The sequence below is a fragment of the Medicago truncatula genome, chromosome 7, assembly GCF_003473485.1.
Source record: "Medicago truncatula cultivar Jemalong A17 chromosome 7, MtrunA17r5.0-ANR, whole genome shotgun sequence".
Lineage (NCBI taxonomy): Eukaryota > Viridiplantae > Streptophyta > Magnoliopsida > Fabales > Fabaceae > Medicago > Medicago truncatula.
Window position 1 is genome coordinate 1,117,898 of NC_053048.1, and position 15,190 is coordinate 1,133,087.

The following is a 15,190-nucleotide window of genomic DNA, read 5'->3' on the forward strand; positions in this document are numbered from 1 at the left end:
AAGCTATTTTTCCAACAAAGTAAGACAAATATATATTTTTATGTTGGTTTGAGTATTATATTAATCCTTTAATCTATGGAGATGCATGTAAAATCGGATTCAGAGGAGTTAAAGATGAACACATTAGAGTTAAAAGCATGATGGCGAGACTTTTTCTTTTGTTGCCTCATTCATGAGTATTCTGTGAATTATGTTTCGGGACATAAAGCATTTCCCTATAATAAATTCATTTGCAATAAAATTACACACTTGAGATAAAGTGAATTTTGCCATTAATAGATCATGAATGAAATTTTGGAAAAAAATTGTTCTCTTTTAGTGACGGGAGATATTTCCTTGATAATTTGGGGAAAAATTCCCTCTCTAATTAGTGACGTAAAACAAGTCCCTCAATCTCTGTGACGAAAATAGTCCCTCATGTTAAGTGATGAAAATTGTATTCCGTCATTAATCAATGACAAAAACTGGAGTCCCGTTGTTAATTTTTTAGCTTAATACTAGTGACGGATTTTAGTTCGGTGACAGAGTTATTCTATTTTTAATGGTGAAGAATTTATGTTTCCCTCGCTAATATTTTGCGAGGCCCAAAATCATTACATATTCTTCTTTGTCACTAAATTGTCGCTAATAGGTGACATATTTTAGGTAGGGAACAAAATAAAATCTATTTAAAAGTGCCAACATAAGCGTATTTTATTAGATGTTTTTTCGATTTTTAACTAAACTATACATAATTAATAGAGAAAAAAAGTTAACAACAATACAAAATGTTGTCTTATTGCTTGTTTATTTGATTATTTATGACACGTTTGATTTGTTAAAAAAAGCAAGGGACATGACAAGACACCTTCAACTATATTATGTTTGATTGTAAAATTGTTTCAACGAAAAAACAAACTCTCGTGAGAGTTAGGATCATTCATTTAAAAAAATGGAGATGATCCTAACTCCTCTTATGGGGTAAGAGAAACAACAAAGATTGAAATTCTTCTTTTTCAATAAATTACGAGTGAAGACCCTCTTCATTTACATATCTCTCTATTTCTTCCATTCAGAGAGATAAAAATACAAAAATAAAATTTAAAAATATAAAATAATTAATTATGGTTGGACCTACTTAGTGGTAGGACCCACTATATATTTTTTGTGTCTATCTCTCTCCAAATTGCAAACTCCATTTAATTTGTCAAATGGAGAGGATTGGAGGTGTCAAATGGGCTGGTTCAGAACAGCCCGACCCGAGTAGGCCAGCTACATAAATGAGCCAACCCGGCCCAACCCATTTATAATTGGGTTGCAGATTCTTGAGCCCGACTAGGCCTATGTGGGCCATGGACCAGCCGGTCCGACCTGTTTTTTTTGTTTTTTTATTTTTTTATTTTTATTTTTTAAATTTTCACTTTTTTATATGCGTTTTTTATATATTAGTTACTCACAACCATCTTTTTGCTAAAATTTGATTTGATGGACATAAAAGTGTAAATAATTTTCACATTAACATTGAATAATATTAATAAAACTCTAGATTATTCCTTTGATTGAATCGAATTTATAATTTATAAACTTTAGAATTTTAAAACTTTGAGGTAAATTCATTAATTTTTATCAAGTCTAGTTATTAAAATATTTTTTTAGTAATAAATTTTAAATTAGTTGATAACTTTTTCAGAAAATAGTGTTTTTACCAAAAAATTAAATGAAAATATTGATAATGGGCCGATCCGAAGCCCAATGGACCAGCCCACCCCGCCCCACTTTTAAATGGATATCAAATGGGTTTGTGCAAAAGTAGCCCAAGTGTATTTTTGGTCAGTTTTTTTAGGTCCAACCTGACCCATAATATGGGCTAATGGATCGACCCATTATCCCGACTCATTTTTGACAACTCTAGAGAGGATCTTAACCTCTCAACTACAATAAAACCTTTTTATCTAAAGTACAAGTTATCTAATATGTTAAAATAAGGTTTTGTTTATCATAAACAGATGTGTAATAATTACTTCTTTGCGGATCAAACACATTAGTTTTTTTTCCTTCATGTTTGACAATCAAACACTCATTAGTTTTGATGTATAAACATCTAATTAATGTAACATATTCTCAAAATATGTGTATTTATATAGTATATTTACTAGAAAAATATATAATTTTGTAATAACATAAAAATGATAGTCTTGCTAGAAGTCTTAGCTCAACTGACATAATGGCAAAATTGTTAGGCCGGATGCTATGATCGGGGTTCGAACCCTGGTACCTCCACTTATGTTTGTGAGTTTATAATGGCTTTGCCATTTAGTCCATCTACCAAAATAAAAATAAAAATGATGGTCTTGTAAAAAAAAAAACATAAAAATGATGGTGAATGTTTTTTTTTTATTTAATTTTTTAACAAAATGGGGGGTTTTAATAATACACGAAAACAAAATTTTAAAAAATAAATTAAAAAATACACGAAAACACTAATTTGCAATTTTTTTACCCACCATTTTACGATCCAAGCAAGTTCATAATCTTCATCTTCCACTTCTCTGAATCAAACACATCAACATAACATTATTGCAGCAAAGTTGAATTCACATGTCAAAAATTCAGATGACGCCGGCACCGGCTGCACCGCTATCGCGGTTCGGCGTACTGGTGGCGCAACTGGAATCCATAGTCGCTTCCGCCGCGCACAAATCTCCCGAGCCACTCCTCTGCTTCGATCTCCTCTCCGATCTCATCTCCGCCATTGAAGAAGACATTAAGGTCATTCTTTCTCTTCCATTTCCATTTCCATTTCCGTTTCATCGCATCACATTCGATTCTTCATTTTCGCGCATTTCTACATTTTGCTGTATCAGTTTGGATTAGCGCTTCTTTGAGATTTATTTGAGATTCCGGTGATTCAATAAATTTTTATTCGTTCGTGGTTGCATTTGCTTTTATCTCGTTTTTTTTTGGTCGTAGATTTAGATTTACTTTACATTTTGTTGTATCAGTTAGGATTAGCCTTTTTTTGATTTCTTCTTAGTTAAGTGGTAAACTAAACTATTGATGTTGAATTTTATGTATACTGATTACTGAATAGAGCTCAGTTTGATGATTTGTATTGGTTACCGAAGTCATTATTTGGACAAACAACTTAATTTAAGTGATTATCATATAAGTGCTTGTGTATAAGTTATTTCTGCAACAAAAGATAAAATGAAGACAAACTTACTTTGTTTGAACTCAGTCACCGTTGCATTTGCTTGTATCTCTCTTTTTTTCTTTTCTTTTTTTCTTTCCGTATTAGATTTAGATTTACTCTACATTTTGTTGTATCTGTTCGGATTAACTGTTTTTTGATTTGTTTTTTATAGTTGTGATTAGTTAAACTATTGATGTCAAATTCAATGCATACTGAATAGATCAGTTTGAAGATTTGAATTGGTAACCTAAGACATTGTTTGGATACACAATTTTAGAGCTTATAAAAAACACCTTATGCACATAAATAAGTTTTTATGCATTATTTATAAGTTTTTAAGGTAGTTTATGAAAAAACCATTTATGAAGATACACTTTTCGTTAGTGAGAGTTTATAAATTAAAATAAAAGCTTATTTATTTACATAAGCTATTTTTCATAAGCTCAAAATAAGCTCAAACCAAACAGGACCTTAGTTTAATTGCTTATCACATAAGTGCTTATGCATAAGTTATTTCTCTACTAAAATATAAAATAAAGACAAACTCACTTTGTTTGGATTCGGTTCTGAGTTGCATTTGCTTGTATCTCTCTTTTTTTTGTAGTAGATGTACTCTACATTTTTTGGTATCAGTCAGAGTAACCGCTCTTTGATTTGCTCTTATCGTTATGTGATTAGTTAAACTATTTGTAGTAAAAAATCAATGTACACTGAACTGACTAGTTTGAAGATTTGAATTGGGGACCTAAGCCATTGTTTGGATAAACACCTTAATTTAAGTGTTTATCATATAAGTGCTTACGTATAAGTTGTTTCTATAACAAAAAATAAAATAAAGACAAAATATTTTCATATAAGGTATAAACTTTTTTCATAAGCTATATGTAAGAGCTTATGGAATTAAGTTGAAGACAGCTTATGACATATTGACACATCATGAGGTGTTTCCATAAGCTCTCCTAAATAGTCTCTCAGATACTTATGTTAGTAGATAAAATCAAATAAGCCAATCCAAACAAGGCCTAAGTTTAAGACGAATCTCATACCAGTGTTTAAGAACTGGACTTGCTTATAAAAAAGAAGAAGTGGATCTTATATACAATCCATAGCTCCACAATTACTGGGAGCTATAATTTCACTACTCCGGTCTTGATTATAAACAAAATTAACTAACTTCACATTTATTAAAAAGTTTAGTTAAGTGCAGCTAATTTTCTTGATCTCATAACAAAAAATAAGTGTATTCTCCTAAATGTCCTTCATGGGAATGGGAACTTGTTCTATGGAAATAGAAGGGTAATTGGAAATTGAAACATGTAGCTAATGAGAGGTATTTTTGGACTGACATCATTAAAAAAGTAAAGGTAGTTACATTTGCTTATATTAAAACTTCGAACTATGGGTAGTTTTTTTGCTTATATTTGAGACCGGAGGGAGTATTAGTTTATACTTTTTCTAGAATCACTTTTAGCATTGATTATTGACATAAGATGTTGAAATATATAATTTGCAGGACAATATTTTGGTATGGCAAAGGAGATGTGAGGATGCATTATATTCCTTACTTATTATTGGTGCAAAACGGCCTGTGCGTAACTTGGCATCGGTAGCGATGGCAAAGATCATATCCAAGGGAGATGCAATATCAATTTACTCTAGAGCAAGCAGCCTTCAGGGATTTCTTTCTGATGGGAAGAGGAGTGAACCTCTGAAAATTGCTGGTTTGTTGAAATTAAATATTTGTTGAACTTTTAGTTAGATATTATATTGGTATTGTTTATGATGGATTCTTTTGATATGATGTTGAATATCCTTATCTGAAGAAGGTTACTGATTTTTTAATTTATTTTATGGTGATATTTTTCATGTCCATGATTCCAAATAAACTTAGCATCATAAATTCATAATGCAATGGAATTTGTAGGTGCTATTTTATTTACACACTCCGTTGCATGTTTTTCTCTCTGAATTTGTAGGGGCTGCACAATGCTTGGGAGAATTGTATAAACACTTTGGCAGAAGAATTACTTCAGGTTTGCTTGAAACAACAAGCATAGCAGCTAAACTTATGAGATTCAGTGAGGTATATCCTAACAGCTTGCTTGTTTATATCTTTAAATCACTAAGGCGCATTAAGTGGCCAAATACCAATGCCATATAAATGTTTCCCTTGGTTGATGTTGAGATATTGAAAAGTTGTGACTGTTTAGTTTTATCTTCACTATTTATTGTATTGATTGTATTGATTAATCTTCCCTATTAATTGGGGATTAACTAGGAGACTCCTGCCTATATAAATGTACATTCTCCCCACATAATATGACATAATAAACATATTTCCAGTCTTAAGAGTTGATTTTGTTGGTTTATGCAAACATGTTTTCTCTTGCCCAAGATTTGTAATTTTTTGAGTCTACCTTTGAATTAGTTTTTATCTTTTGATTGTTTTTGCATTGTCCGTTTAAGTTGAAAGTTTCATTATTTGATTCTTTTTAACATAGATTAAAATTTAACATGCCGGAAAACTAACTGCTGAGTAACAAGATAGGCTTTTTAGTTGAACAATACTATTCATTCAAAAACTTTGGCTATAGGCTGTGGAGAATGCATGTTTACCATCATCACTAGAGAATTTTATCAATTTAGTTAAAAACAAGGTCACCTTTATATGGTAATGAACAAGAAGCATTGACTAAGATCAATAAAATAAGAAGGCTATAAAACAATAAGGCTGTGTCTTAGGTACACAAATTCGAAACCGTGTATCAGTTTGCCATCCTTCTCCTGCCGTCTTCATTTCTAGAACGCAACTCCTTCTTCTCCTTATCTCATCTCTTGCCTTTGTCACCTCCTTTGCCAAATCTATCAGCGCAATACAACCCACCAATTACAACTTTTTGAAGTGGTTCTATGAATTTCAGCCCCCAGGTGGTTCTATGATGGGCAGACTACCCCATAGGCTGCCTATTGATTTCCAATCTCATGTTCCATTGACTCTGTTGTACAAACTTGCAATTTTGTTGCCAGTCTCTCCCAATTGTCTTCAATTGGTCCTTGGGTTTTTGATTCTGGTACCATTGATCACATCGTGGGCGATAAACCCTTGTTTTCACTCTGATATGTCCTTCATTGTTAGTTTGGCAAGTCAATTTTTAAATTACCTTGTTAAGGTCATTGAGGTGGGTAGTTTGCAATCTTGAAGTACCTAAAATAAGTTCCAAGAGAAGGTCTTGTCTATGAAAACAAGAGTCGTATGCGAATTATGTGATATTTGGATGTTGATGGGCAGACTCTCTAACTGATAGGTGGCCACTTCTGGGTATTGTATATTTATTGAGGGCTTATCTGATGAATGTAAGAAGCCTAATGTGGTTGCTAGAGGACCTCAGACTTGGTAAAAACATCTTTACTTGATCATTTGAACTAACAAAGCTAGTAATGATGTCTCCAGATAATCTTTTTTCAAGAAGCCTGGTCTTCCCGTGAAATACTAGTTGTATTCGTAATAAGATTGATGCATATGAAATGATGTAAATAAGTAGTTATGGTTTATTAGTCTCGTAAATATAGAAAATAGGAAGCATTAGGATTTTCATTTTATTTCGACTCATTATATAAGTAACATTGATCCACTATGTAATATCCACATATTCTCTCATTTGCTTTTTTAGTTTTGTTTATTTCACATCAGAAGGCACCTTTTTTTATTTCTTTATTATTTTTTTTTTATTTTAGCTAGCTACTCTTTCTTTAAATAAATTTATGTCTCTCAAACTTTAGGAGTTTGTACGGCAAGAAGCATTATATATGCTTCGGAATGCTTTAGAAGGCTCTGGTGGTAGTGCTGCTTCAACAGCATATTCAGAGGCATTCCGTCTTATAATGAAGTCTGCCGCAGGGGACAAGTTGTTTGCTGTGAGAATAGCTTCCGCAAGATGTTTGAAGGCATTCGCTAGCATTGGTGGTCCAGGCTTAGGTGTGGCAGAACTTGACAATTCAGCATCTTATTGTGTCAAGGCAGGTATTTTGTCTCAATTTCATCTTTTTCACAAATAAACATGGCAATTGGTTGGTTAAAAATGATAGTATTCTTTACGTGTCTTTGTACTGCTGCTTCTGATAGGCTCTTGAAGACCCTGTTGCATCTGTCCGTGACGCCTTTGCTGAAACTTTGGGCTCCTTGCTTGCTCTTGGAATGAATCCTGAGGCGCAGGTTTCTATTTATATACTTGTTTTCTCTGGTTTTTCCACGATTCCTGCGTCCTTCATAATTTCCCCCCTTAAATCTTACTAGATTCAACCAAGGGGAAAGGGCCCTTTCCCTCAAGCAAAAAAGCTAGAAGGTGGACTGCAGAAGCATTTGATTTTGGCTTTCACAAAAGGTAAAATGCTTTTGTTTGGATCACTGTATTTTTGTTTGCTAAGATGGTGAGAATATACCATGGCATGTCCTTGCTTATAATGCAAACCAACCTTCCCCCTTCCCTCAAATTAAAATAAAACCTTATCCAGCTGTTCCTGTGGGCAAATATGAATTTACTCCTTTGTAAATAATTTAATGTTTAAGACCGTCACCCTACCAACCCCGTCCTTATGAAACTTTTCAAACATAAATTTATTTCATTAAAATTATCAATCACAATTAACAGCGACCGTCATATCATAAAATGAAAAACATGAGAATATTTTCATTTTTCACTACCTTTGTCTGGAATTTGACCAATTAGACTTGATAACCTAAACAAAAACTAAGTAGACTTGATGGATTTTTATATATGATTGGGCACCTCCTGGACGGGCACAATTTGCCAAGGCTATACCCATTTTTTGGAGGCTATCAGTTCTTAATTGCTACATATGCGGTGTATTTACGGCCTGTTTGTTTAAGATTAAAAAATGATTTTTACATTCTATAAAAATTGATTAGTTTTTTTAGAGAATTTTATGCAAAGTAGAAGTTAATATTTGTTTGTTTTAATCATGAAAGCAACTTTCCTGACATTCTCTATTATCTACCACACTGATTATATCAAATTATATTTCTCAGAAGCTAGTCAAAGTAGCTTTTGGTTATAATCAAATTTACTTTATGATAGATTTTGGATATTTTCAAAAACACGCTGACCATCCTTGAAAGTGTTTTTTCGAAGCCAACAATGTCGTCCCCGTGCTTGTTCAAGTTGAGGGAACAACAGATACTGATGAATCTGGTAGTGCCGGCATAGGTGGAGGAGTAAAGCAAAAATATTTAGGTGGACAAGGAGGATTAATTTAGGTAGAGAGCAAAAATATTTATCTTTTATTTTTTTTCCTTCACTTTTACCTGCTACCTAATAGCCAATTTATGAAAAGGTCCACTTTCAGCAGAGGCCCATATTAGGGGAACCCATTAACTACTGATGAAAACAGCTTGAATGCTGGTATATCTATTTGTCCATTGTTGGAGATCAAATGATTAACTATAGGTTTGTTGAAGGATGACAGGCGATGGAATTTAAAAATTTATGTCGAGTTAGTGAAAAAAGTGGGTTATTACTTTTAATACTCGCGTATATCAATACAATTTTTCAATATATGATTCAATTTGTGTTACTTGTTTACACATTTGTGGAAAACATATTCATTGTTTTTGATCAGGATTCATTACTATTAATAGAAAATGATAAACAAAAGGTAAAGAATGGAGGAGTTTGTGTCTCTTTTGACATTGTGCTTCAGATATATTATGTGAGGAGAGTTTGTTTTACAACTGTACCAAATAATATTATAACACATAAAAGCTTGTGGAAAGTCACACATTATATACTGACACTGTATGAAGTGTTTATAAGTGGCAGACATCCCTCATCTTATAAGTCGATTTTGTAAAGACGAGTTAGGCCCAATCCAAAACTGAAGATGTTATTAGAGTGTATCCATCAGACCACATACCGTATAATCATGCACCAAACCAATAGGGTTGAGTGAGGGTGTGTGTGGAACTCCTCACTTTACAAACCAATTTTGTAATGACGAGGTAAGTCCAATTTAATATCTAACGAAGCTAAAAGTAGATAATTAAAACAATAAAACCAATGGAGAATCCGTATCTATCTAGAAATTACAAATGTAAAATCCGTATCCTTTACATTTTTTGTGGGCATGAAATGACATTGATTACTTTGATTCAGCAAGTGGAGTACGTTCAAGGCATGTCCGGGTTGGCCTGACTCTATCTTGGGTATTCTTCTTACAGGTAAATCTTGACATTCCTTTGACAGGTGTTCAGCATTACTGTTTGTTTAAATGCATTCTTCTAATCTCCTTGTTGATATTTGTACATTGGATAGCATTGTTATTTTATTTTGTTAGGAGCCTGTTTTGTTTTATTATTTATCAAGGGTTCACTTGCCCCTGTTTTGAATAAACCTTATCTCTTTTTATTTTATTTTTTTTAAAGATGAAATAAACCTTATCGTTTTACTTTTTCTTCATTTCTAATTTTGATCGGTTGCTTCATTATTATTGCTATTATTATCATTAATTATTATTATTATTTTGAAACACTGACTGCTAGTGTTGTTCATCCTTTTCTCTGCTTTAGGTATGCTAGCAACATTTCTATCATTTTGCTTTGTCTTACATTTCTTAATCTTAATTTTGATTGTTACTTCAATTTTTTTTGGGATCACTGACTGCTGTTCATCCTTTAGTTATGCTAGATACTTTTCGAAAGAATTTTTCTATCAATAATGAGAAGTGTTTTTGTCGAATACACTTCAGACCACTTTTTGTTGTCATCATTAATGTTGGAAAGGATATGGAGTTCGAATTGAGGCTTTATGGACGTTTTCATATTCTGTTTTTTTTTTTTGTTATGACAAGATTTGTTATTTTGTTATTTTTATAGCTGTGAAAGTCTTTTGCTTTCATGCATTATGATTTGTGATTTATATAATTTCATACTGAACTATTTGCATTATCTTGAGTACATCTTGTGCACAAGTCTTCTCTGTTTATTTCAATAAAATCTTTTGGCTTAAAATATATGTGTGTGTGCGTATATGTGTATATTTGAAGATATATTCCTTTAGTAGTTTTGTCTTGGTCGTGATTTCATTCTCTGGCAATTTCTACTTCGCAGGCAATTCGTATAAAATATCTGCATCCAGATAGTGAGCTACAAAATTATGCATTGCAAGTTATGGAAATGCTCCGTGCTGAAACTTCCGTTGATGCCCATGCATTGGTATTTTTTTCAATTATATGTTCTTTTTATTTGTTTTATGATGTGCATTTTATTGAGATAAAATGGCAGAGATAAGTGATAGAATACTGTGTATGGGTCCTAATATTCAATCAGGGGAAGATGCTAACAGGCCTTTGATTAAAGCAAACTGCCAGAATTTTCAGCCACTGGTTTCCTTTAAGATTTCTAGTTTTGTAAACTGTTAACTAGAGCATCTTAATCTTGCTGCAGGCATGCGTTCTTTATATCCTTCGTGTTGGTGTAACAGATCAAATGACAGAGCCTACTCAGAGGGATTTTTTGCTTTTTCTAGGAAAGCAGGTCAGTTTTCTTTATGCCCTTCTTGCTTTGATTTCTTCTCAATGATGTGCACTGAATCATTTACCCCCTACCTTCTTTTCCCACATTTTGGCATATAGATCCAGTCACCTGAAGCTGGTCCTTCCATGATGGTGGCAGCCTTACGAACAGTGTCATATACTCTGAAGACTTTGGGAGAGGTGATGATATTTAGGTGCTATTGTAAAAGAAGGAAGTATCGATGGGATGTCTCAAGGTGTGCTTATCTCAATTTTTCTTTTTGCAGGTTCCCTTTGAATTTAAGGAAGTTCTTGACAACACTGTAGTTGCTGCAGTATCGCATTCTTCGAAGCTGGTAAGCTTGTGATAGTGTGCATACACACATACATGCATCTATACATATATTCATATTATTTATGTACTTAATTTTGGATTTTATTCTTACTTTGGTTTAACATGTCATCTTCCTCGTTCTATTGGTAGAAATAATAAAAAGTAGAGATGATATGGCCTTGTAGATAGTTTCTTCAATGAAAATGTAAAGAGAAACATGATGATTAGAATACAATTAGAATGACCATCTCTGGAAGATAAATGAAAACTCCTATTTTTTTTTTTTAGTTCTGTATATTCTTATTTCAAGGTGTTTGAGATTTAACTGTGCTCCTTTTTTCCAAATTATGGGTTTTCTTTTCTTAATTATTCAAAATGAAATGTGTTCTAATATACCGATTAGGAACATTCGATGTTGCTTGATGGCGGTAAAAATTGAAAAAACTCATTTGGGAGAAGGCATTAAGGAAAGTTGGAGGAGGTGCTTGTGTATGTAATTTTATTAGGATGATGGTCGAGTGGAATTAGAAATATAAACAAAATAAACAGCTTCTTTGATTAGTTGTTCAGTATAATTTAGTTTTTGTTGCTTCAATTTTTTAATAAAATATTTAATTTAACCACAGCGTAGACATATTGTATACCTTAAGCTCCAGTGGTTATATGGGACCATGTGTGTTTACTAGATATACAAATAAAATAAATATACTATAATACTAGGTATGTACCCAACAGCGGTTTTAACCCTACATAATCGAAGCACTTTTAACCCTACATAATCAAAGCACTTTTAGATGACCAGCTCCTTGACAGTTGATTTTAATTCCGCAGTTGGGAGCTTCTAGTTTTCACTTAATGATTCTAGAATCAATCTGAAATTCTTAAAAATGTACGCTTTTAAATTTGTTGCATGCCTTTATCCAATTTGAAATACTTTTGCTGAATACTTTTTTTGTGCTGAATATGGAATCAGGGCATAATTCTTATTTCCAGGCTTTCATGTCTTGTCTCGTTGTTATATCTTTTTGAAATTGGTATATTGTTAGGTTCGGATTGAGGCTGCTTTAGCATTACGTGCATTGGCTGAAGTTGATCCAACTTGTGTCAGTGGTTTAACTTCATATGGAGTGACCAATCTTACTGCTTTAAGAGAGAGTGTTTCTTTTGAAAAGGTAAATTCTTCAAACTTCATGATTAATTATATTGCATCCTTCATTGTTGTTGATAAAATAGTTTGGATTAACAATAATTTGAAAAGAGTAGAACAAAAGATGAAGAAAGAGGAATCCTCCATAGCAGTGGCACTACAAAGATACATAAAAAAGATAGAAAACATGCAATGATAACTAAATTTGTAATTGATTAGCCAAAATCTTGTTCACTCCATATCATTTTGCAAAATATTAATTTCTTTGTGATTTGACCATCAAGTCTGTGCTTACCCAATTTATATAAGAGGACTTTGTTAAGAAACAATCTGAAAGTCGATTATAAGTGGGGGCAATCCTCACCTTACAAGACGGTTTTGTGGGGTTGTCTTTGGCCCAACCACGATTTCTAAGACTCCTGTATCCGAGGGCTGCACATATGTTCTTACCCAGTGTTTCCAGTCTACACGTTCCTAGCTACAACAAACATAACTGCAACAATGGTTTCCTCTTTTCCTAGTTTTTGTGTGACCCTTCACCTTTCCATTCTTTCTGTGTTCCTCTCCCTTTTCTTTTGGTGCGCATTAGGAGATGCCCCTTCCATCATCCGCTCACGCAACACTGGGTCAAGGTTATAGTTCAGAGAAGAAGAATGGAATATATTGCACAGAGGGTCCACGTCCACCATATTTTCAAATATTTTGTAGACAAATAATTTAGTGAAACTTTTTTGTGGGGAGATTAAAAACAAGTTTCAGGTCTTCAACTTGTGGTTTTCTATAAATTTTCATTTTTTGAACTGACTTTCATACTTTGTCTGCAGGGTAGCAATTTACAGTTTGAGCTCGATTCCTTGCATGGGCAGGCTACCGTCTTGGCTGCTTTAGTATCTATTTCACCAAAATTACCTCTTGGCTACCCAGCAAGGTTGATTGTTTCTCCCCCTAGTTTTCTTGAAATCATGTTTTCTATTTTTTCATTTCATACCTATTATAATATGCATTTTTTGTTTTACTCTGGTTCTTATGCTAGATGACAACAGAAGAACTGTCATTTATGCAGTTCAATGCTTGCTTGATTTTCTATACTGACGTGTAGTAATTTGTTATATAACCAGGCTTCCCAGATTAGTGTATGAGGTTTCAAAGAAAATGCTGATAGAATATAGTCGGAATCCATTGGCAGCGACAGTTGAAAAAGAAGCTGGATGGTTGCTTTTATCATCTTTATTGGTTTCTTTACCAAAGGAGGTATTAAGTTGTTGATAGTCAGGGTTTTTCTTAAACTATAATTGTTACGCAACTAGAAAAATGAATGGTGAAGGAAAGGGTGTGAAAATAATATTTGACATCAGCATTCAAGTAGCCTTAGTATTTCATAATAATGTTAAGTGGAAGAATCAACTATGTAAAGGGAGTTAGTCTTTGTGGCTCCGAAATAAGGCATAGTATTTCCAAATCTTTTCAAGCCCTTATCTAACTTCTCTTGCTATCTATCCTCTTGAAACATGACAGGAAATCTGTAAGCGTGTTTTCTAGGACATGATAATATGAATTGTGAAAATTATTATTAGGACTGCATTTGGTTATACTCCCTATAATTTTTTTAAGCAAAAGTCTCATGTCTTAGGGTTTTTCCTTGCCTGCAGGAGCTTGAAGAGGATGTCTTTGATATTCTTGCATTGTGGGCTACACTCTTTACGGGGAATCCAGAAAATGAAGTTACAAAAACTGATGATTTAATGTCAAGGATATAGTAAGTACATCTCAAGCAGCATTAATCTTTATTGATCCTGCAATGCTTATTGGCATCCAGTATAGTTTCCGTAACCAAGTTTCGATTTTTTCCCTTCTATGAACCGAACTATTTACATTCATGTAGTGAAAATCATTGTTAAGGGAACACAGAGAGAAAATAGTTTTTAATCTCATGCATAATACCAAAGGAATACTTCTCATAATATAGGACTAGAATCGGAAAGGGAATCAGATATTTGGAGACTCTAATTATAATGATTATCTCCTCACAACATTAAGGAATCAATGTAATGATATTTTTGGAACAATTACATTAAATATGGATAGATTAGTTGACTTTTGTTTATATTTGAGTCCAATAAATGCATGCACTTGTTGCTTATAATTGAAGCGGGAGGGAGTAATAATCAATCCGAGTGAAAAGTGATTAAGAGTGAAAAAATAAAAATGATATAATTAACTCTATTTGTTGTCATTGTAAAACTTGATATAGGATTTTGATCTTCTTGTAGACGCGGGGTTGCACTGTGTTAGACCTGAATGCCCGACTTTTAGCCATATACCATTTGCCAGTCATCTTTTTTCTTGGCTAGCCTGTTTCTCTACCTTGTGTTGGTTTTAAGTTGAGGATTTTTTTAATGTGTTCCTTCATCTGATCATTCTGATTTGGGTTAAATATGTTTTTGTTCCCTATAAATATACCAACTTTTCGTTTTAGTCCCTCTAAAATTTTCCTTAAACTATCAGTCCCTATAAAATTTTCAATCATTACTTTTGGTTCCTCCTTTAAAGTAAACCCATATGTAGAATTCATATTTTTAAATAAAATTTTGCTGAAAAATGTATAAAATTATAAGGATCTCTCTAAAAAAAAATTAGAATTTTTATATTTGTTGTGGTAAAAAATTCATCTTTAATTCACGTTCAGTTAAAAAAATCTATTTTTTTTTAGTGATTTTTACAATATTCTATACATTTCTGCACAATTTCATTATAAAATACAAAAATTTACCTAAAAATAGGGAGCAAAAGTAGTGATTGAAAATATTATAGGGACTAAAACGAAAAGTTGACATATTTATAGGGACCAAAAACATAATTAACCCTTCTGATTTTTACCTTTTTCTATCTTGATATGTTATTCCATTATAGGAAAGAAAAATAATTCATGTAGTATTTACTTTTATTGTTAAACGAACATAGTCTTACAGTCAAGATAGGATCCACAGCCACAGGCTTCTTATCATTTAGA

The 15,190-nt window shown here is 32.7% G+C and overlaps 1 protein-coding gene across 3 annotated transcripts in view; it reads left to right on the forward strand.

The window, feature by feature from the left end:
* The first annotated feature begins 2,466 nt into the window (after positions 1-2,466).
* The window catches only part of LOC25499814 (protein SWEETIE), a 31,898-nt gene continuing 19,174 nt past the window's right edge, over positions 2,467-15,190 (forward strand). For 2 of the 3 annotated variants that reach the window (XM_024771114.2, XM_024771115.2), the window contains exons 1-15: positions 2,467-2,748; positions 4,686-4,893; positions 5,149-5,255; positions 6,953-7,189; positions 7,296-7,385; positions 7,467-7,554; positions 9,343-9,407; positions 10,296-10,400; positions 10,632-10,721; positions 10,820-10,900; positions 10,987-11,055; positions 12,080-12,205; positions 13,005-13,108; positions 13,299-13,431; positions 13,830-13,936. In XM_024771114.2, the coding sequence (XP_024626882.1) occupies positions 2,578-2,748; positions 4,686-4,893; positions 5,149-5,255; positions 6,953-7,189; positions 7,296-7,385; positions 7,467-7,554; positions 9,343-9,407; positions 10,296-10,400; positions 10,632-10,721; positions 10,820-10,900; positions 10,987-11,055; positions 12,080-12,205; positions 13,005-13,108; positions 13,299-13,431; positions 13,830-13,936 (1,781 nt within the window). In that variant the 5' untranslated portion in view covers positions 2,467-2,577. Of the gene's footprint in view, positions 2,749-4,685; positions 4,894-5,148; positions 5,256-6,952; positions 7,194-7,295; positions 7,386-7,466; positions 7,555-9,342; positions 9,408-10,295; positions 10,401-10,631; positions 10,722-10,819; positions 10,901-10,986; positions 11,056-12,079; positions 12,206-13,004; positions 13,109-13,298; positions 13,432-13,829; positions 13,937-15,190 lie in introns of those variants that run through there. The other variant, XM_024771116.2, reaches the window with a different exon arrangement.